The sequence below is a fragment of the Laetiporus sulphureus genome (assembly GCF_001632365.1).
Source record: "Laetiporus sulphureus 93-53 unplaced genomic scaffold LAESUscaffold_5, whole genome shotgun sequence".
Taxonomy (NCBI): Eukaryota; Fungi; Basidiomycota; class Agaricomycetes; order Polyporales; family Laetiporaceae; genus Laetiporus; species Laetiporus sulphureus.
In genome coordinates, this window is record NW_024468514.1 from 992,249 (window position 1) to 1,012,778 (window position 20,530).

Genomic DNA, 20,530 nt, shown 5'->3' on the forward strand with positions numbered 1-20,530 from the left:
GAGTTTCCAAGATTGGTGAGTCTGCCAGGCTTGTCTGCATGAGCATCTGGTGTCAGCTGTACTGCATCTTTCTGCAGAGCAATGGTCTGATCAAGATATGTAAGATCATTGGTATGATGAAATTGTGTTTGCAAGGCATATGCAAGAATGCTGCAATATATCAGCTTGTGTTCATGACCATTAGAAGCTAGCTGCAGTGCAATTCTTCCTATAATCACCACCTTCTTTAGTTCACTTAGAAGGTGTGATTTGTGATAACATTTCAGAAGTTCTTGAGAAAGGTCTGACATAGCCAGTGTGAAAGAATCTGGAATGCTGCCTTGAATTTGTGATAAATTTCCATCAATATCAATGGTCAACGTAGATGCATTGAGATCTGTAAAGTGTTCTAGTCTACATTTTGATTAATAATGTGATGCTTATAGCTTAGAAACTGCACACATACTGCAATGCTGCTTTATTCTCCATGCTGTCATCCAGCACAAGTTTGATGATGTTGTGCAACAGGCTCCTTAGTCATACAGCTTAAGCAGGATTGTAACAGCATTTTCAGTGCTAATCATGACATACCCAGCACTTGTATCCTTCACTGCAAGATATGCCTTTAATAACATTTCACAAGTTTCAGAACTGAATTGTCTTCTGCTCAAGGTTGTCAATGATGTATATGATGACACTGTGAGTTCAGTGATACCTACCTGAGTTGAGCTTCTGCTGTCAACAGAAGGCCACTCTGGCCCACAGTGTTTGACAAACTTGGGTTTGAAGGTTTTGACAGACAGATGACAAATATATAAGACTGAACACAAGGAAATGCTCACTGTGCTGGTATATTCAGAATTTGAGAGTCTGGAGGGAATGGAGTTTTTTGTGAACCCTCCACAGTTTGTATGTCTGAGATTCTGTGATATGACAGGTTTATTGAAATACTTAAACAGGTTAAATGGATAAGGATGTATCTTACTCAGGTACAGTCAAGTCAGAATGCTCCGAGGTGGTCACAATCGGAGGACTGGATGGCTCAGAGCGCGGCGTATCAATGTATCTGGGAGTTGTATCCATAGTTCGAGTTCTCAGTGATCACAGACTACAGCAGAAATATGGCTTTGACGAAGTGTCCGAATGCAAGGGATGCGAGAGGACGGGGGTGAGAGGAAAGCGGTGCGGCGTTCGCAAGGCTAGGTATACTGTATGTGGCGGCTATGCACAGCTCGCAGACGCATGTTTGATCGGCGAGAGTAGATATCGTTCAAGCATCGGACCACTGAGCGCTGAGCACTGATGCGGACAGTCGTCAAGACGCTCGCACTCTTTGCCTTTCAGCCTGTGCGGAAGCTTTCATCTCGCACATTGTCTCATGCAAGAATAAGACTAATTTTAAACAAAGTTTGTGGAAGACGGACATCACTGGCGCAGGATTGAAATAAGGGGCTCGTTCGCGCCGACTCCGCCGTGAGGCAGTGGCCGGTGCTCATGGAAGCATGAGCATGATCATAACCTCTTATACTCATATCGCCCATCGAGTATCGACTGACCGAAATGTCTTACTTTGCTTCTATCGCGAACGTGCGAACACTGCCACTCTGTTTCACATCAGTACTCCCCCGCGACCTATACTACGGCCGCTGAGGCATATCCTTATCAAGGATGATACTCGTCTGGACACAGCTGTATGCTCTAACTGGTGCACTCGCGCTGCAGCAAGTTGTCGACTTTCACCGTCGTTGCGTTCAGTGCCACATTCAGCTAGCAGCGTGCGCTGCCATCGTCCTGCCCTGTCTTCAGCATGCCCACCCCTACTTTCTCCACTTCGCGCTCTTGTATTTGGTTCACGCAATATTCGCGCCCATGGCACTCACCTGCGTCCTAGAAGAGCTCATCGATGGAAACTGGGCTTCGAGCCAGGAGCGCTCCAAGTAACTTAAATTCCACAACCGAAAGGCTTATTAGGCACGTCCCGGCATTAGGCTAAGTCTACAGGGAAAGGGCCAATCAGGCAGTGAAAACTTATCCCCAGCAAGATCATAGGGTCGTAAAGGGTTGACTCATTTGGGACTGGATGATTGTTATATGGCAATACTTGAGGGCAGCATGCACTTTGGTCTGTGAAGTAGACCTCACAACTTCTCGATCGAGCGCGTCTCCTCGGCCTCTACGACTATCACTTATGGGAGTCTGCGCTGCATCCGCACGCCCAGTTCCAAATGACCGCAAGGAGGCCTGAACTCACAGCGATATACAGCGGTGAACAGATATTTCAATTTACAGTAAATGTACAATGTTTAGGACAAAGCAGAAACTTTGTTGTCATAAGTGAGTATATTCGATTTCATTGATAATTCGAACGTGAGCATGAAGAACATGAGACCCGCCTTCTCTACTGCAGCTCGTTCCTGTTACATTAGTGCTGTTACTCTGGCACATACGTACGGCCGTTGGCGGTATCATCTTCCAGTTTCATATCTCGCTGCAATGCAAATGGTGAGGCGGTGATGGGGGATTGACGTTCTGGCCACGTAGCTAGAAAGATACCGTTCGCGAACCCAGATAGTGTCTCGATGCATCCATATCTGAGCATCCGCGGAGTCGCAGCTGGTGAGAGATCTGCAACAAGATGAACGTAGGTGAATCTCTCGTTCGGTAACAACCTTGCCATCACAGGTGCAATGAGACTCAACCAATAGCCATGCAATTAAAGGCCGCATGGATCGCTATGAGCGGTCAACTGTCATGAACTCTACAGATAAAAACATGATATGTCTATATGCCTACCATCTGATATCAGTCCTGGGCTAGTCGTCCGTACGCCGTACAGTATCTGGACCAGCATATATGGGCACAGATCACACGCGAGCTGGTAGCATAAGAGGAGGGAGCAATCGGGTCAGATATCTGAGGATATATGCCTGCATGGGAAATAAGGATGAGATGGTGATGCAAGACGGGTGTGCCATTTCATGTGCGACGCACCGTAAAGCAGCAGCGACACAATCAAGAAGTCAGACGGATGAGAATATTGACCAAACACCAGGAGACCAAACGTGACAGAGGCAAAAGGCGTCACCAATGCATACGAGAGCAGGAAGTAGTAGGCAGGAAATGCCAGGGAATTGACAGCACGCGCGGTCTTGGGGTTTGATACAGCAGTATGAGTCACATATGCGGGGAAAGGGAAAACAGAGAGGGCAGTCAAGGAGATCGATGAATTTATCAGGACTTCACTACTGCGTGAAATGCACGAACACGGAGAAATTGTGTGATATCAAATACTGTGGGACATTAGCGCTGAAGGAGAATTCACCCACGGTACCCATGGCGATTGTTAATGGTTCACCAAGAGACGGCAGGAGGACGCGTGGCATATGATCAAGAGCACTAGACGCTACTAGTCTTCCAAAGTGAACCCACCATATGCATGGAGGGTCTCACAGAAGTTTTCGGTGGAGAAGCTGGCCTATGACAGAGATGTAACTAGAAGAGTGAATGCAGCAACTTTCGGGGCCCGCCACAGTAGGGCGCGGGGAAATAGGAATTGTGACCGGCTATTTAGCAATGGCCCCCTGCAAGGGTCTATTTTACCTATGTAATTTATGGTTAATTAACAAATGGGGGTCCGGGGGCGCAGCCCCCGAAACTCCGGGCTAATTAACGCTAATTAGCCGGTAAGTTAACCTAAAATGACGGTAAATTACAACTTCTGCGCCACCACACCACTACCAATGGTCCCAGTCAGGCTGCTCGTCTCTGTGACCTTTTTCTGCACCGGCTGATTAAGTTGAGTCTGATTGTCTGAGAGAATTTCCTTGAGTTTGCCGATGCTGATGGACATCTTGAACACCCCCTTCCCCACCCACGGGCGCTTCCTGTTTAACCGTAAATTACCTTCGATTTTCAGCCCTTTCGAAATTAACCGTAAATTACCGGTAATTTACATAGGTAAAATAGCGCTGGCTAATTAGCGTTGCCTATTTCCCCGCGCCCTACGCCACAGGTGCGAAAAACGCCACAAGGGTGAAAAACGAGGTACACATTCAGCCACAGGCGTGAGTAAAAAAGAACGGGTTTCCGACTTATGTAATGGCCCGCTCGTCAATACAATCATTCGGAAATACGTGGCTTCATAGGGCTTCATGCACCCGCGAATGCGGTGTCTCATCAAGCTCCCCCACCCTCACCGGAGAGAAACATGTATAGGATCAGGCACGAGCCGACATCAGTTGTAATACGACCGGACGATAGACCCAACCTAGGCGATCACCCTTGCTTCAAGTCGAACGCTAGCGCAATTCATTAGTAGAACTATCAGACGGGGTGAACTTCGCACACAGCGCAGGAAATGAGTACTGGAAAGGACGTTTGCTTACTGCGCAGACGGACGAAGGAGACGCGCCACGCATCTGCGCCACTATCTCGCCTCCTCACTCACCTCCTCACTCGTAGCTCGCTGAATCCACGCATCCACCCACCTACTCATGCACTCCTAGCATCGAGTGATGGTGTAGTCGTACCACCTCTCTTCCGGCAGCTACATACATAGCCACTTCATGCTCGAGAGATCCGGCTTTCTGGCACTCGGGAATTCGGACATCGCGGCCACCACGCAAAGCGGCTATCTCTCGGCATCGAGTACTGAGGCCACTAGCGGAGCGCATAGCAGCGAAACTGGTGCGATAGTATCTACCAGTGCTTCCGGCCCTACATCAATGGGATCTGCATAATCCGATAGCAGCAGCAGCTCCAGTGGGAGCATGGCAGTCAGGATGAGCCATGGGCTTTGTTGTGACTGGGCTCATGGGTGATATAGCCTGCCTTCCGTAAATATCGGACAGTCTATGGGGGTTTTTGAGTATATCACACTGATCATTTTGACGATGTATCTCCGTACTGTCTGATCACGGACAATACCTGACATGCGGACCAAGCGAATCACTCCGCCGTACCCGTAATAGGCGACCATTGGCTTGCACCTGGCTGGGATGTTCGTCGTAGAAAGATTATTAATAGCGCAGACATTGACGATCGACACATAATGTCTGTATTGATTCTGGACATTGATGCGCAAACTCACACTCCAAACGTAGCAATCCCATCGTTAAGTCCTCTGATCGCGTCCAGCAACTCGTTGTCTTCCACTGACATCATGCTTGCTCGAGTCTCATTGACCATGCCTACGAACGGCAGCTCGTCTGGCTTACACACCGATCCTTCCTCCGGCAGCGTTCCATTTTCGAAGTAGGCCTGCAGATATTTCGCAGTGCACAGCGAAGGCGCCGAGGTCGAACAGTGCCCGTAAGAGTCTTGCACAAGGAGTGCCGACCCAGCATATCGCGTGTGCACGTCCTGTGCATGCGCGAGCGGGCAGACGGTGTCGTACCGTGGGGAGATAAGTAACATTGGGTGTGCCGTGCCTTCCACCGCGAGCGGGCCTGTGTACCGCCACTTCGGGCGCACACGCCATTCAGTGCAGCGCAAATGATGCCAGTCCCAGAACGGCGCAGCCGTCGGCGCCATCTCGTACATGCCGGCGAAGTTCTGTCTGTGTGTCTCTGGATTGTACTCCACCGGATCCCCATCCCCACACCCGACCGCCATAAATGCCGAGTTGGTGGCCTCCCAGAACGGCGTTTGCTTGCAGTCACACCTGAAACCCGGAAGTTCTTTGTGCATAAGTGTGGCGAGCGCCGTCTGGTTCTTTCTCTCTGCAGCCACGAGAAGATCGGCGAGATACGGGAAAAATACAATCGGCTTGTACGATATGATGAATGCCAGCTCGTATAGCGTTCGCTTCGTCAGAACGGTGGGGCCGTAGTCAGTGAAGGGAATCTCGACGGGCTCATCTTCGACGGCCTTGAAGATGGCATCGACGCGAGCACCGATCGCAGCGACCGATGGCTCATAGAGCGTGCACTTATCTGGGCCGGCCTGGTGGCAGAACACGTAGAATGAGTCCACAATCCTGTGATAATCGACGAGATTGGTGTTCCAGATTGAGGATCGGTATTTGTTCGCATCGCAGACGCCGTCGATGACCATGCGTCCGACTTTGTCCGGATACATTGCTGCGAAGTACTGCCCAAGGATCGTACCATAGCTCTGTTTTGTGTGCAATCAGTCGGCGATATAGCTGTTTTAGTATGTGTATCAATTACTCACGAATCCCCAGTATAGTAGCTTATCTTGTCCTAGCTTCTCGGTGATTCTTAGCATGTCGGTAGCAACGCTCGCCGTGCTCATGAATCGTCCAATGCCCCAGTCTTCTGCCGTCCCTCCCGCCTCTTCCTCACCGGTTCCGTTCAGAGCCTTCGCGCAAACCTGCGCTGCTGCCCGTTCGCGGGAGCGTACCAAGTTGATTGAGTCATCAGTGAGATTCGGAAGGATGTGCGCCGCTGAGAGCAGCCAGATCCGGAGCTCTGCCTCAGAGTCGAAGCAGGCTGAGGATGGTGTGCTTGCACCGACTCCGCGAGGGTCGAAGCCGAGTATGTCATAGGACCCGCCAACGATGCGCGAGATATTCGCACCAGTAGTGCCTACAAATGCGGTGCCAGAACCTCCGGGGCCACCAGGATTGACCATGATGGTTCCTTTATAGTTCTCCTTGTCGGTAGCAGGAATCATGCGAAGAGCAATGGTCACATTGGGAGTTACGGTGGCAGGCGAAAGGTAATCAAGCGGGAGGAGCAGACGCGTACATTGGTGCCCAGAATAGCATGGCGTCCAGATTATATTATTAGATGGAGAAATCTGTGGCAGAAGAAAGATTGAAGCTGAGGAAGCACCGCCTCAAGAAAACGAGATGTACAGATACCCAATCGAAATCACTGCTTTGTGCAGTCAGCGAATCCGTATTCATCAAAGGCTTGGTATAGCTATCTGCAGTCCATATCCTGGTCAAAGCTTGCACGCTGCAGACGATAATCAGCAAGGATATAACAGCCCGGACCAGGCGGAAGCGGTTCTGAGGGCGAGAATCATAATCGCGTTCATGATCGGCGACTGGTCCCCACGATAACTGAGATTTAATGGCATCGAGTACCATGGTCTGAGATCTACAGAATCCATCTTTAATGTGTTTCGAATTACTGTGGACTAATGAATTGCACCGACTGCTGCAAGTCCTCAACTGTTTCGCGCGAACAACTTGAATAACAGAAGTGCAGCCAAATGTGCGGTGACGTTCAGCAGAGTACAATGGTGATGATTAGACTTAATGGGCCAGTATCGTCACGAATAAGCTCGTTCACACTCTTTTGAAGGTGACTGTCGGAAGATGGTGCAAACGGAGTCCGAGAACGACGATCAAGCCCCCGTGGCTGCTACCTCCCACGGGATTATTTTCCTTTCTAATTTCGGCTTTCGTTAATTATTTTCACCCAACTCTTTGCCTATCGAACGGTCTCATCAGAACAGCGTGCATGATTTCGGGCCTGCTATGTTCTCGATTCAGCAGAATCTGTAGCCGGCAACTCCTTTGCAGAGGATACGAGAGCGCAGCTCAAAAGAACCCTATGAACTGGTCGGTCTCTGTCGTGTCCACGGCCACTTCAGACACGGAACCCACCATTATCGTGACCTTCGATAACGGAAAGTATGTCTTCAATGCGGGAGAGAATACGGGAAGAACCTGGACACAGAGCAGGAGGCATTGGCGAAAGTCGAAAGGCCTATTCGTCACTTCCGTTGGGACGCAGCAATGTGCAGGGTTGACAGGTGCGTAGGATGGACTTTCTTTCGGTCATCTTCAGTTTTCATAACTGCAACTTCAGGCGTGCTCATGTTCTTTGCGGATGGCCTGATGAAGGGACTCGATGTAGTAGGGCCACAAGGTCTAACACATTACCTAGCTTCAATGCGCCATCATATGTTTCGGTTGGTCCGTGTCACTGATCTAGCGTGTGTGAAATATAATGAACATGCATTAGCTCGGGTTTCTCCGTGAAATGCGTCGAAATCCCCCCTGCGCCTTCGAGTTCTGCCGACACAGAGCCTGCTGCACCGGTGCCAGTATTCAAAGATGAGAACGTCACAGTATACGGAATCCCAATATACCCAACTCCACCTGATGCGATAGTCTCTACATCGTCCGCAAAAAGAAAACGATCGCCGTTGCCTTCCAAAAGACCGGCGATGGCTGGCATTCAATATGTGGGTGCATAAGACGACCCATTCCTCTTTCGATCTAATGGCACGCAAGTAGAAGTCGCCTCTGCCTGGTGTTGACGCGCAAGAGTATAGACGACTTACGGTGGAGAACATGTTCCCGAGGCTCGTACAGCCTCCAGGCGGAGGTCCGCCGAAGGACCCTGATGAACAAAAGCAAGGAAAGGGAAAGAGGCACAAACAGCAAGTTGATGCTAAGTCGGCGAAAATGGTTGCGGGGCCGGAACCTCCACCACCGCTCATGGAGGTTTACAATGAAGCTTACGCGCACAAAAACAAGTACCTCCCGCCATTCGAGGAATATGGACTAGACATGTCGAAGAAGATGACGGCTTGCTATGTTTTAGTCGGTCCGCGCACTCGTGGAAAATTCGATGCCAAAAAGGCCGAAACTCTGGGAGTGTTTAGGACTGATCGGGCGAAGCTCATAAAAGGCCAGACAGTGACGATAACCATCAAGGATGCTGATGGAAATGAGATCCAGCGCATTGTGAAGCCGGAAGATTGCATCGCGCAATCCGAGATACCCAAAGTCAGTGGTTTAGTAAGCCTGGTGTGACTTGTTTTCTCACCGTCCTGATGCAGGTCATGTTGTTGTTGGATGTGCCCACTCCGACGCACATTCCACAAGTCGTGGCGACTTTCACAGAAAATCCGTTCTATTCTCGGTTCCATTCCAAGTCAGAAAATGACCAGAGCGAGTACCGCGTCCATATCATATATCATCTCTGCGGTCCAGGTGTCCTAGAGGATGAACGCTACAAGGCATTCATGCGAGGCTTCGCGAATCATGTCAATGTGAGTTACTCCGTCTGCACGCACGGTAGCTTCTAATGTGCATGGACCCTCTTGCTGGTCAGCATCAAATTTCCTCCAGAGAGCACGGTCCGGATCCGGTAACGTTTACAAGTGCTGCGTTCTCCCAGCTTCGCTTGCATCAACTCGACGCAGACATGTTCCCTCTTCCACAATTCAGTCTCGTTGCAAGACGAGACCTATCATGTATGTCATACGGCTGATTATGCATTTGAATCATTGTTCATTGTTCCAAGCGGTTACAGGACTGCCCGCCAAGGCGGAACTTCTGTCGCCTAACCGCATCGTCATGATGAGGCCACTCACGGATCCATGCGACGACGAAGAGATCGCCAAGTATGACCTGTTTCACCCGGTAATCACATCCGGAATGCCGGTGTCTCTCCCCGAATCCATCTCGAACGAGTTCGCGGCAGCCAAGGCCCGTGTGCAGCGGCACGTTGACGAGCGTGCTCAAGATAAAAAGCCTGGCGACGACGTGGAAGTCATCCCGCTTGGTACCTCCAGCGCTGTGCCAAGCAAGTATCGCAACGGTAAGCCTGATGATGAGACTGATTATCGCTTTTGTAACATTTCTTAGTATCCAGTACGCTCATACGCATACCGAATTGGGGCAACATCTTACTCGATGCCGGCGAGGGTACGTGGGGCCAGCTCACGCGCATGTTTGGCGATGATATCGACAACCACACAACGGGTGCCTGGGACGTTCTACGAAATCTGAAGTTCATATTCCTCAGTCATATGCACGGTGATCATCATGTTGGCACGGCGAAACTCCTTGCTATGCGGAAGCTCGTGAGTGCCTTACGTGCAGAATATGAAATGTATCTCATTGATCCCGTCACTGCCCAGCTGAAACCGTCGCCCAATCAGGCGCTGTTCATAGTCGGTAACCGAAATCATGAAGTCTACCTTCGGGATCAGTCTTCTTTGGAGGATTTAGGATTGTCGGGGCCTGGCCGCAATGGCGTCATTTTCATGCAGTCAGGTTTCTTCCATTGGTTTCCGCCAGAAGAGCGGAAGGAGTTGATGGAGAACGATACATTTCAGTACATACAACCTTCTGATCCATTTTTGATTCATGGCTAAATTTGGTATATGTCAGGCGTTTCGAAATCGCTCGGAAGCTTCTCAATTCGTCGTGGGCAGAGCCATCACTCAAGAGTGGGAAGGAGATGTGTCGTGCGCTAGGTCTCGAGAGCTTCCAGACCCTCAGGGTCAACCATGGAGGCGGATGTTATGCAGTCATACTCAAGCACCAGGATGGATGGAGTATTGTGTTCGCGATCCTGTTTCTTCTGATTCATGTGGCTTGCTGATGATATTTCAGTTACTCTGCAGACACACCTCCCGATGCCGTGCTGGCTGCGGCCGGAGAGAACTGCAAGCTGCTTATACATGAGGCCACCCTGGCAGATGGTCAGGAGGACTTGGCGTTGGCGAAGAAGCATAGCACCTTTAGCCAGGCCCGCAAGATTGGCGAACAGTAAGAACGCACTCCTTATGATAGACGGAATACTTAGTCTCACTCTGTTGCTCTAGAATGAAGGCGGAGAATCTGCTGCTGACTCATTTCTCCGCTCGCTTTCCCAAAATAATGCTCGGGGACGATGGCAAAATCGACGAATTGCCTCATCCGACGCTTGCACTCGCGGTCGACCATGTCAGGTTCGTCATTGGAGACATGTGGAAGCTGGGTGTATACTCTCGTGCTGTTGAGGGCACCATTTTTGAGACCAATGCCGAAGAGGGCGGTGACGAGGATGATGAATTGCCGTCAGGCCCGTGGTAGTACATTACTACAGGCTCAGCTTGAAATCTCGACGCGTATGGCACAGATCTGGCGGTACTAATCGATGCGCTCCCTGTATCTTAGGACGTGCTCACGATAATCACGCTGAGGCTGTAAGCGGGAGCGGTGTAGTTGAGCGTCGAATCCGTGAATATCGTGCTGGTCTCTGGGGTGATGTAATCCGGCGCGTCCGGAGTGTTGCTATCATCCGGGTTGCCCGTCAGAAGTTTCAAAGTTCCGGTGCTCGCCACCTCAAATGGCAGCTCGAATGTCACGTCTGCCTCGGATGAGGCAACGTTGACAAGCTGCATCTCGTGTTAATTCAATGATAGATGAGAGCAGAAATTGAGAAATGCAGACCTTGATGTAGACGTTTTCAGTCGAAGAGCTCCTGGTGATTGACCAATAGAGAGTTCCGTTCTGTGTCGGCAGTGTGCTTGGAAGATATTCGTCACCGACGTTCAGGCTAAACAGCTGCATCAGAGGATTATGATTGAATGAATCATTTCGGTGTTTCATAACCATGGTCATACTTGCTGAACGTAGTAGCTTGTCGACCTCACGACAGTGGAAGCACTGCAAAGGGTCAGCCTACATGACTGGAGAGGTGATAAGAGAAAATAGCTCACTCAAAAGTAATGAGGTCGGGGGTCTTCTGTCTCATGAATATGAAGGGTGAAGAGTCGCGAGATGTGAGACACACACCCATTGTGAGTCATTTACCAGCTGCAGAAGGTTCCGGTTAGCGCAATCACTATTGTAATCCGAGCGACTGCCCTGACCTGCAGCAGAGGCGCATAGGACGCAGCAAAGACGATATCAGCGTTTCGCTCGAATCCCGTCATGTATGCTGCTTCGGCAGTGGAGCCTGCCCCGCACAAGTAAGAGAGATGTTCCCCTTCGTACAACGATACAACTCACTCAGAATGGTGGGATATAGGAACCGTCCTTCCGAGGCTGATCCGTACAGGTTGCTCGAGTTGGTTGAGATTGAGGCATACTCGCCCTGCGCCCCGATCAGAGTACGAGATGAGTCAGATTCCCGTAGCGACATACCTGGAAGTACCTCGTTCCGTTACGCTACGCACTCTTCCATCAGCCTACGATAGATGCAAATGACGAGGACGCAAACCTCGAAATCATCATAATAAAAAGCGTTTTCAATGAACCAACCTGAGACGAAAGTCGTGAGCACAGCTTCGTAAAGCTGCTGGGACCACCTTACCAGGTGTCTGATACACGTGGATATCATATTGCTTTGGCGTGGGTGAGATAATGGGATCGAACGGGTACGTGGTAGCAATATAGTCTAAGGGAATACTCAGCGCTGAAAGCTTAGGATGGTGCGAGAAGTGCGCACTGATATCCGGATATGCTGCGCTCAGGTTCCCTATAAATGCAGGCCACCTATAGGTATAGCTGTTCCAGAAGGGCTGAGTCAATGTTCAGCTGTCGACATCAAGGGTTGTAGGCTTACGAATCTGATGCAAAGAAGTCCTGCCATAAGGCGTCATTACCAACAATAAATGTCGTATGGTAACAAAAAGAACCTCGTTTCCGATTTCGACATAGCTGACGTTGAACGGCTCAGGGTGCCCGTACTGCGCTCTCAGTGCAGCTACACACTATCATCAGTAAAGCATTTCATTTTGACCACATTTACGAGCTGCGTACCAACTGAACTGGTGTTCGCATCCCCAACTGCGAATTCGATCTAGTGCGATGCAGGTCCGGTCATGAGAGATAGCCCATTACGTACTGGATAAGTCACAGACCTGCTCGATGGCCTGCTGAATGTACGGCGACAGGTCATCTTCAGGAAGACTTTCTCCATTGAGAGAATAGCCTGAATAGAACGTGAGCATAAGCGACTACAGGATTCAATACGCAACGCACCAGCCCAGACAGCCATGAATGGCTCCATGCCCACATCCTCGAAGAACGTAAGATACTCCAAGAGACCGAGACCACTATGTGTTTCAGTCAGCCTAACGCTAGTCCGAAGGGCAACGAAAGCGCAGCGCATACTCGGTATTTACATAGCCCCAGTCACCGACACGGCCTGGCCTGTCAAGGAGTGGTCCGACGGTGACATTCCACTGCCATCTGGTGGCCCATGTTTGACCCTACGGATAGCGCTTGTACACATAGCGCTTAGGTTGTACATTGATCAAAGCGCACCTCCTATATAGAGATGAACTTGCAATCAATTACGTCTTGGGAAATGACGAAGCAACGCACGAGATTATTGCCACCGGGAAATCGGAAGAACGCAGGCTTCATGTCAGCTAGCGTCTATGCGTCCACTCATGGTGAGCACGGAACGTCCCAGAAGTCCATCACAATCATACCTCAGCGATGTCAACCCTCATGCCATTCGGTCGATTCTTGTACGTAGGAGGGAACAGCGAGAACATCGCGAAGTGGATCGTCTCTCCGGCGGCCTCCGAACCGTTGACTGTCACGAAGAAGCTGTTATTGTTGTTCGACGCGCTATATGACGGTGTCAGCTCGAGCGCGATCTGCTTCCAGATCGTCTGGCTTCCGCTGATCGTCGTTGAGTTTGACGCCAACACGTCACCCGCGGAGGACTCCAGGCCTAATGTGAGCTTCCCGGAGAAGGTGGATGAACTAGGGAAGCGATAGTAGAGCGATGCATTGTACGTCCATGACGCATTTACGTTGATGCCTGCACACGTCGTTGAGAGAACCGAATTGCGCATAGGTAAAGACAAATAGCGGACCCCAGTAGCCTTCATTACTGAAGCCGACCGATCCGCTCGCACTGGAGGGAACTGTGAATTGCAAAGAATTGGGCAACGCCGGAGAGACGGGGTCCGAGTCCGCGATGACAGTGATGTTGGCACCGTTGACGGCCTCCCAGGGCTCAAGTGCATCGGAGGTGTCTATGACATTCGTAAGTCGCCCATCCGGATACTCGAAGAGAAGATATACCCGGAGTCACTTGCTGGAATGCTCGATTTTGAAGCACTAGGAATGTGTGAGACTTCAAGTACCATGAAGAACGAATACACCTTACACTCTGCATAGAGACCTCCATCGCCACTCTAAGAAATGTAAGAGAAGGGTGAAGTGCATCCACAGCGGGAATACTTACATGCTGAAGAAAGATGCATTAGCACGGAGTTCACCGGGAGTTCACCACGAAATATGCTCACGTTGATATCCTTTGTTGTGCATTATCGCTAGATTGAATATACTGAACTTCAACATCATATCGCGCACAGTCATACCTCGAACATCTGCCCATCTAGGGTCATGATTGTCAGTGCCTTCTCACTCCACGGATTCAGGCATGTCAGCTACGCACAGAGGGTCGTGGGAATGGAATGGCTAGCGGTCGAACTGACTGACACAGTCGTAGCTACTAGACATCGCGAAACGGATACCGCTGCGAGGACCGCGCATGCCGCAAAAGACTGAGGCCAGTACATGGTGATACTATTACGCACCCATCAAGTTACATCTCATCTTATATATGCGCCTGCGGGCCGTCGTCTAGGCCAAGCTCTGGAAAAGCGAGAAGCGCGTCCATGGGGTAGATGATATTCAGAGAGTGTTCATGTGCGCGAAACGCCCCAAAGCTACCCACTGGTGACCCTGATGACACAGCAGGAACTGCGTTCTTGCCCTACACCGAATCTCGTGATTGAGCAAATCTGAATGCTTAAACTCACCATCACAAGTCCGGGCCGAGGGAATAAATATAGATGCGGTGCTCCATCACAACTACGGCGGCACGCTGGGAGCAAAGGGGTGATATGATTTCGCGACGTCAGTGCTCTGTTAAGGAACAGCGATATCCCATGATGAGCAGGAGCATATGGCCAAGGAATGCAATCAGAAAAGTGAATCCGTACCTTCCCGTTGCTCAATCAAATGACTTCAGTGAAAATTCGCAAAAGAACGGTTGCAGCACACACGTATGGGCCGTTAAAAGAATAGGCAAAGAAGCGGCCGTCGCGCGTGGAGCAAGGCGTTGAAGATGTACATATCGTAAGTCAAGCCGTCGCCGTCAGCAGACTGCGCAGAAAAATATTGAGAAGCTCGTGAGAAAAATAGACGTTCATGAGTTGTCATTCAAGAGATACAAGAATCGGTCGTTCAATTGCCGCATTGAATCTCGGTGTAAACGAACGACTTTGAATTGCGTTCGTTACGTTTTTCCGCAGCAAATAAACGATCAGCTTTCACAGTGTCAGAGGAAATGCCAAAAGAAAGCGGCACAAGTTGTGCCACACTTGAACATGACCGTGTTGAGACGCGCCGTCAACTTTCGGCAGCCTAGCAGTATACAGCCACATGGCAGTGCTTGATGCGAAGACTTCGTTACGGAAATGTAAAGCTTTGGAAATGCTTCGACCACTCTCGACAGATGCCTTTTACACTGGATGGATGTGCCGAACATACCAAGAAACAGCTTCTATTCAAATGACTCATACAGCGTTACCCGGCCCACCTCAGGCGACAGATCGGATACTCTACACAGGGTGCTACAGCACAAGCCCGAATGCGAACGCGATGCTCATTCGATGACCTGGACGCCGTTGTCCTGCTCCTCGGCGTTCCACTGCGCGTCGATCTCCTTGAGCTTGTCGCTCGCGACCTCGCGCACGGTCTGGCCGTACTTGTTCTTGTAGAACACGATAGTGCCCTCGTCCTCGATGAACACGCACTCGGTGAAAGAGCGGAAGAGCGCGTAGAACGTGTTCTGCGGGGCATGGTCAGCGGGAGCGGGTGCGAGGCAAGCATACGTGAACGTACGGTCGAGTCGTAGTTGTAGTGCTCCCTGAGGACCTTGCGCACGCACTTTGTGATCTCAGGCTGGTTGTCTGGCCGCACCGTCAATTACACATGGATATTGCCACAAATCTCAAACAACTCACAGAACGGCGCGTACGAGAAGAAGTGGTGTGCCACGTGGTCATGCGAGACCTGTGAACGGAATCATGATGATCAGGACGGCGGCCAAAAGAAGACCAGGCATTCTCACGTTGTGCAGGAAGAACCGGCCGGCCCAGCCGAGGAGAGGGCGGTCGACAGTGGCAGCCGCACCGCGCACCCACGACCACTCCTGCTTGCGGTAGTGAGGGATCGTAGGGTCGGAGTGGTGCAGGTACGTGAGCATGACTGAGGAACGAGGCACGATGAGAACCGCAGAAGCACAGACTATCTAGACGCCCACTCACCAATCCTGAAATGAGGCGAAGCGAAGAAGGGCACGAGGAAATCGTCAGCATGCGGATCAAACCTATAGGCTATCTGGATAGTCACCAGTGGTTGCAGAGCTGTGGAAGATTTTGTCCGTGAGTGGGTTGGCGTTATGGTGTAGGAGACGTCACACTTACGACGAGCGGGATGAAATAGTACGTGAAGAATGCCTTGATGCCGTACATCTTCGTGGCGTAAAAGAGGATAGTGCTCATGCCGACAAGGCCAACGTCAGAGAGGAAGATGCCAAGGCGCTGGTCGGAACGGAATAGCGCGGAGTAGGGGTCGAAGTGGTTCGTGCCCTTGGGATACCTCTTGGAGCCCATCGCGTTGGTCCTAACTCCTCTTTAACATCGATCAAGCACGGTTCCTCCGAGACGAATACGCACGAGATGTACAACCACCAGCCTCTGTGTTCAATCGAGTTAGCATGAGGACGAGGAGTATGAATGAACGAAGACAACTTACACTCCCTGCATCACCAGCATGCGGCCGAGAGTGAGGAAAGGAGTCTCATCGAAAACCTCGAGGTAGTCGGCGGTCGTGGCATTCTCCCGGGACGGAAGCTTATAGTCCTTGCGATCATATGGCACGTAGTTCTCGTCGCGCTCGATTGAGGCCACAGTTTTCTATCCTCAGAAATGTCAACGACTCGGCTCGCCATCAAAGATCGCATCACGTACATGGTGGGCATTGTGGCTTGCCTTCCACGCAAAGAAAGGTGCCATGATGAACTGCGAAGCTGATCAGTGAGACACCATCACGGAGTGCTACTGATACATACAGCATGGAAAAAGTAGCCGAGGGTGTCGTTGACGTAGCGGTTCTCGTACATGGTCTGGTGGCCAAGCTCATGCGCTGACGCAACAACGTCAAAGATACCGCAAGAGTTACTGACACGAACCACTTACCTATGCAGAAGAAGCTGGCGAACGACAGACCTTGGAACCACCAGTATGTGAGCCACAGCGCGGTCCGTGCAAGGTGGACCTGCCACGCCGCGGTCAACGGAACAAAGCCACCGAAGTTGCTCTTGAGCAGCGTCTCGATGTTGAAGCCGAAGTAGAAGATGGCGACGCAGCAGACGATGTCCCGGATGACATAGTACGTCGACAGCAAGGGATCCTTGCGAAGGAGATGTTTCGGAACAGAATCATGGATCTCCTTGAGGCTGATGGTTGGAGGAATGAATGGCTTCGCCAGCCTGTGGCTCGCGATTAGCATCCAATCAGAGAGCGAAGGGTGCTTTGAACTCACCGTTCTTCGTACTCGGGACCGTTCTTGAACATCCTGGGACACTAAACACTCAGGGAGGCCGCTTCTAGAGACCGACCAGTTGAGGGTAGGAGACGAGGGCCTGCAACCGTTAGTCGATCCGGAACCTGGGCAGGTCTTAAGTATTCGCAGCGGTTTCCAGATGGACAGATCGCCAAATCGGAAGACAAGCCCATTCGTGCCAGCTTGGGAGCCGTTCGTTGGCCGCATATCAGGACGGAAATTCGAGAACGGACGCGGGATCATGCCAGGTTGATGGACACTTCCATGCGTGGATATCAGCGAGAAGCGTGGAATTGGATGGGCGGTTACACGGTCAGGTGCCGCGCGCACGGAGACACTGCCATTCGGATGCCATGTACGGGGATACCGTAACGGAGGTATCAACTGCTTGGTCAACTGAGCGTTTATTGAACGTAACGTCTCATAATGCGAACCAATCTGACAGCATAAATTCAATGACTCAGAGGAGGTATGCGCTGTAGCACTGGTGGTTGCGAAGAGTTGACGAGTGCCTGGAATCGATCTCCCAGAGAAGAAACGTTTAATCAGCTCGGAGAAGGCATCAAGCGGAGACGCAAACACAGCATCATTTCATGTTGCCGTGAGAACGCGCTTGGGGATGTCACTTCGGCTGTAAATAGACCAGATATGGAGTAAGGGCCCGACAGACAGGTCAAGTTCTGTAACTCGCCTACGTTATGTAAAGTTACCTCGGAACGTTCACATCTCCAAGGGCTTTCAATGAAGGAACGAAATGGCTACAATGTGGCCGGGTTTTGCCGCATTAATGCAGAAGCAAGGTGCTCCATTAGAAACTGTCTCCGAAGGCTTCGGTCCACATAGCGGCGGAAACCTCATACTTTTTGTAGATATGATTTGCAGATTTGCACGCCAGCACGATGCATGCTCCGAGCTCTCATAGTACGGCTGCTGGCGGATGCTCTTTGATGTGGAAGTGAAGCATAGGGTGCCGTACGTAGCAGAAGAAGACCATTCGGCAGTTGCGCCAGAAGGAGCTACAGCGCTCATCGCCTTTCAGATTAGCACGCATCAGATGGCGCTCGGAGACTCTGAGATATACGCTACGATGCAGAATGAATCTATCAAGTCTCAGAGAGTCAGCGTTCCCGCCAGAAACCACCCTCAGCGCGTGGTCAAGGAACATGAAGCATGTAGAGAATCCTCTAGCTTCGAGGACCGCAGCTCGACATGAGGTTCTAACAAGCCGCCAGCAAGTTGTGGAACTGTCAGTGCCGCATGACATGCGAATCGAAGGGGTATATGATATCTCCAGGCCCAATAGTATCATCAGCACAGCTCGCCAGGGGACAACGGGGAATGCTGATGCAGCATAGGTATGATAGGGTATGATATACCCGTATGAGTAACAGTCCGGAAAGCAGCAAACGATACGTGCAAACTAACAGCGAAGGGGGATCCGCCGCTACACCCATTTGGCATGTCTTCGACGAATAGTCCTCAGCAGAGATACGATAGAGCACAACCAGTCTTCGAAGAAACGTCGCAGAGTCGGGCCACAGTGTCGCGACAAAGTCAGCGTGGAAGTTAACAGTCAACGAATGGAGACTCGAACAAAAGCAACATCGAGGATTCTGTGGCGTGAGGAACGCAGAGTCACATCTGTCACATCTGTTACATGTGCCATAATAGGCGCACAGTTGTGAACACTGATACATTGGCAGATCGCATTCAATTCTTTTTCCCTCTGCGTGCCATCGAGAGACACTACCGTTCGTTCTTTTAATTATATGCCTGATGTGTCCTGATCCACGAGAAGAGATGTCCAACCTCTCACCAGGACAGGATTCATAGTCGTGACGAAGCGTGACTAATCGGGCTCGAACGGGTGACACTGCGAACGTCGAACGGACGAAATAACAGTGCTGAGCGTACGCAATATTGTCGCAGTCTTTCATACTAGACTCCGGGGACGGGCTGAATAGCTGATGCCTTGACTGTCTCTCCGGTGTGAACCTCATTTGGTATCTTCGTGGTATCATGAGCGTGCCTCGCCTGGCAGTTCGACGTTCAACGCTTACTGTCGTTGAATCCTTCACTATGCCAGTGCTGGCTAGCTCTATGTTACTGGTGGTCTGGCGAGATCATCAGCTTCAAAATCTGATGTCCTGACGTGGAGATACACAGGTGACCAGAGCGACATCGACAGCACGTATGCACTTTACTTCCCATCGCACGAAAGTTCATGACTGCCAAGCGATCGAGATCGATTTAGGTATGTTCGTGTTGAAATGATCTGGGAATGTCACCGACTTCCGCAGGGGATATTCAGCACGGACGAGTATCTGGTTGGCCTGCGCCTGTTCCGAGGGTATGTTCCACATTCGCACTCCGTGGACTGTAGTATAACAGTGTCTGAAACGACACAGGACGGAGTGTTGTGCAGGCGTCGAGACCATGTTCTTCCTCGACATCATGTACACGATGCTCGGCGACGGCCGTCTGGCTCGACCTCACCGAAAGGATCGCATGCAACGCCATGCCCGAATGCGGGTGTGACCCGTGTCGTGGTACCCATCGTATTGTCTCGTGAAGTCTCAGGCGGATCACGCACGAGAGTCGGTGGGCGCAACAGTACCTGCACCAGACAAATCAGATCTGGTCGGCACTATCACTCCGCAGGAGCGCCTTGAACAGGCAACTTGTACAGCAACGTGAATGGGCGAGGAGTTTAGCTACCCATGCTGTAAGGACGGATATTTACTTTGATCGTGGTGACGACACTGAGCATTGCATGACAAGGTATGATCAACCCACCCGCGGGGCTGGCCCAGGTTTTGAAGCAACAGTCTCCTGCTAGCTGAGAACTGCTCCATGCTCGTGCATGCACTGCATGGACCTGCGAGGTTATCCACGGAGCCTGTTGACGACATGCGCAGGAGTGGTGAACGTTCGTGTACGTTGACTACCAGTCATAGGTTGAGAGACACCCTATACCCATTCGGTTATATTCTGACCTACAGTATCATATCCTCCGGCCCATTCATGTTCTAGATCTACATTTCGCGTGGGTAAAGTCCGCAGCACGATAATCGTGGATTGTCTCAACCCTGCGCCACTACTGCGTTGCAGACAGTGCACATCATCATTGGGTAAACAATCGTTGAGCTATACTTGGATACGCGGAGTGATGTCCAACGTCGCTCGAACAGAGGTATTGCTGTACATTGCATTCCGCTGTTATGCATGACACCTACGCGCAGCAGAACTGAG

At 50.9% G+C, this 20,530-nt stretch overlaps 7 protein-coding genes across 7 annotated transcripts in view; 3 read left to right on the plus strand and 4 right to left on the minus strand.

Annotated features, from left to right (window-relative positions):
• The window catches only part of LAESUDRAFT_644568 (uncharacterized protein), a gene marked incomplete at both ends in the record, with an annotated part of 4,949 nt that extends 4,659 nt beyond the window's left edge, over positions 1 to 290 (minus strand). Inside the window, one exon of the mRNA XM_040903864.1 lies at positions 63 to 290. Coding sequence (XP_040768233.1) covers positions 63 to 290 — 228 coding nt within the window. The remainder of the gene's footprint in view (positions 1 to 62) is intronic.
• Positions 291 to 4,179: 3,889 nt separating this feature from the next.
• LAESUDRAFT_721861 (uncharacterized protein) lies at positions 4,180 to 5,026 on the plus strand. Its single transcript, XM_040908089.1, has one exon. It carries the CDS (start codon positions 4,545 to 4,547, stop codon positions 4,716 to 4,718), a length of 174 nt encoding a protein of 57 aa, XP_040768234.1. The 5' UTR covers positions 4,180 to 4,544; the 3' UTR covers positions 4,719 to 5,026.
• A 38-nt stretch (positions 5,027 to 5,064) lies between these two features.
• LAESUDRAFT_644920 (alpha/beta-hydrolase) lies at positions 5,065 to 7,036 on the minus strand (the record flags this gene model as incomplete). Its single annotated transcript, XM_040903886.1, has 3 exons — positions 5,065 to 6,093; positions 6,154 to 6,741; positions 6,800 to 7,036. 3 exons carry the CDS (start codon positions 7,034 to 7,036, stop codon positions 5,065 to 5,067), a joined length of 1,854 nt encoding a protein of 617 aa, XP_040768235.1.
• Positions 7,037 to 7,416: 380 nt separating this feature from the next.
• On the plus strand, positions 7,417 to 11,154 carry LAESUDRAFT_810112 (uncharacterized protein). Its single transcript, XM_040914187.1, has 13 exons — positions 7,417 to 7,707; positions 7,764 to 7,866; positions 7,920 to 8,142; positions 8,195 to 8,689; positions 8,743 to 8,955; positions 9,018 to 9,159; positions 9,210 to 9,506; positions 9,554 to 9,771; positions 9,829 to 10,025; positions 10,082 to 10,255; positions 10,307 to 10,462; positions 10,519 to 11,073; positions 11,129 to 11,154. Exons 1-12 carry the CDS (start codon positions 7,506 to 7,508, stop codon positions 10,766 to 10,768), a joined length of 2,670 nt encoding a protein of 889 aa, XP_040768236.1. The 5' UTR covers positions 7,417 to 7,505; the 3' UTR covers positions 10,769 to 11,073; positions 11,129 to 11,154.
• LAESUDRAFT_755989 (glycoside hydrolase family 51 protein) lies at positions 10,849 to 14,223 on the minus strand (the record flags this gene model as incomplete). Its single annotated transcript, XM_040912113.1, has 24 exons — positions 10,849 to 11,073; positions 11,129 to 11,242; positions 11,302 to 11,344; positions 11,398 to 11,423; positions 11,474 to 11,494; positions 11,551 to 11,636; positions 11,690 to 11,774; positions 11,825 to 11,848; positions 11,901 to 11,941; positions 11,994 to 12,077; positions 12,129 to 12,187; positions 12,246 to 12,265; positions 12,319 to 12,386; positions 12,443 to 12,482; positions 12,544 to 12,614; positions 12,665 to 12,738; positions 12,797 to 12,894; positions 13,010 to 13,063; positions 13,120 to 13,457; positions 13,513 to 13,674; positions 13,724 to 13,759; positions 13,809 to 13,836; positions 14,023 to 14,039; positions 14,100 to 14,223. The coding sequence occupies 24 exons, from the start codon at positions 14,221 to 14,223 to the stop codon at positions 10,849 to 10,851; spliced, it is 1,938 nt and encodes a 645-aa protein (XP_040768237.1).
• A 943-nt stretch (positions 14,224 to 15,166) lies between these two features.
• LAESUDRAFT_427677 (uncharacterized protein) lies at positions 15,167 to 17,519 on the minus strand. Its single transcript, XM_040902418.1, has 13 exons — positions 17,258 to 17,519; positions 16,912 to 17,204; positions 16,785 to 16,858; positions 16,684 to 16,734; positions 16,469 to 16,629; positions 16,390 to 16,410; positions 16,138 to 16,336; positions 16,064 to 16,077; positions 15,979 to 15,983; positions 15,783 to 15,919; positions 15,676 to 15,724; positions 15,554 to 15,621; positions 15,167 to 15,500 (listed from the first exon to the last, which is right to left on the minus strand). Exons 1-13 carry the CDS (start codon positions 17,287 to 17,289, stop codon positions 15,315 to 15,317), a joined length of 1,290 nt encoding a protein of 429 aa, XP_040768238.1. The 5' UTR covers positions 17,290 to 17,519; the 3' UTR covers positions 15,167 to 15,314.
• A 1,542-nt stretch (positions 17,520 to 19,061) lies between these two features.
• On the plus strand, positions 19,062 to 20,308 carry LAESUDRAFT_793799 (uncharacterized protein). Its single transcript, XM_040913944.1, has 4 exons — positions 19,062 to 19,628; positions 19,687 to 19,819; positions 19,877 to 19,986; positions 20,060 to 20,308. Exons 1-3 carry the CDS (start codon positions 19,560 to 19,562, stop codon positions 19,948 to 19,950), a joined length of 276 nt encoding a protein of 91 aa, XP_040768239.1. The 5' UTR covers positions 19,062 to 19,559; the 3' UTR covers positions 19,951 to 19,986; positions 20,060 to 20,308.
• The last annotated feature ends 222 nt before the right edge of the window (positions 20,309 to 20,530 follow it).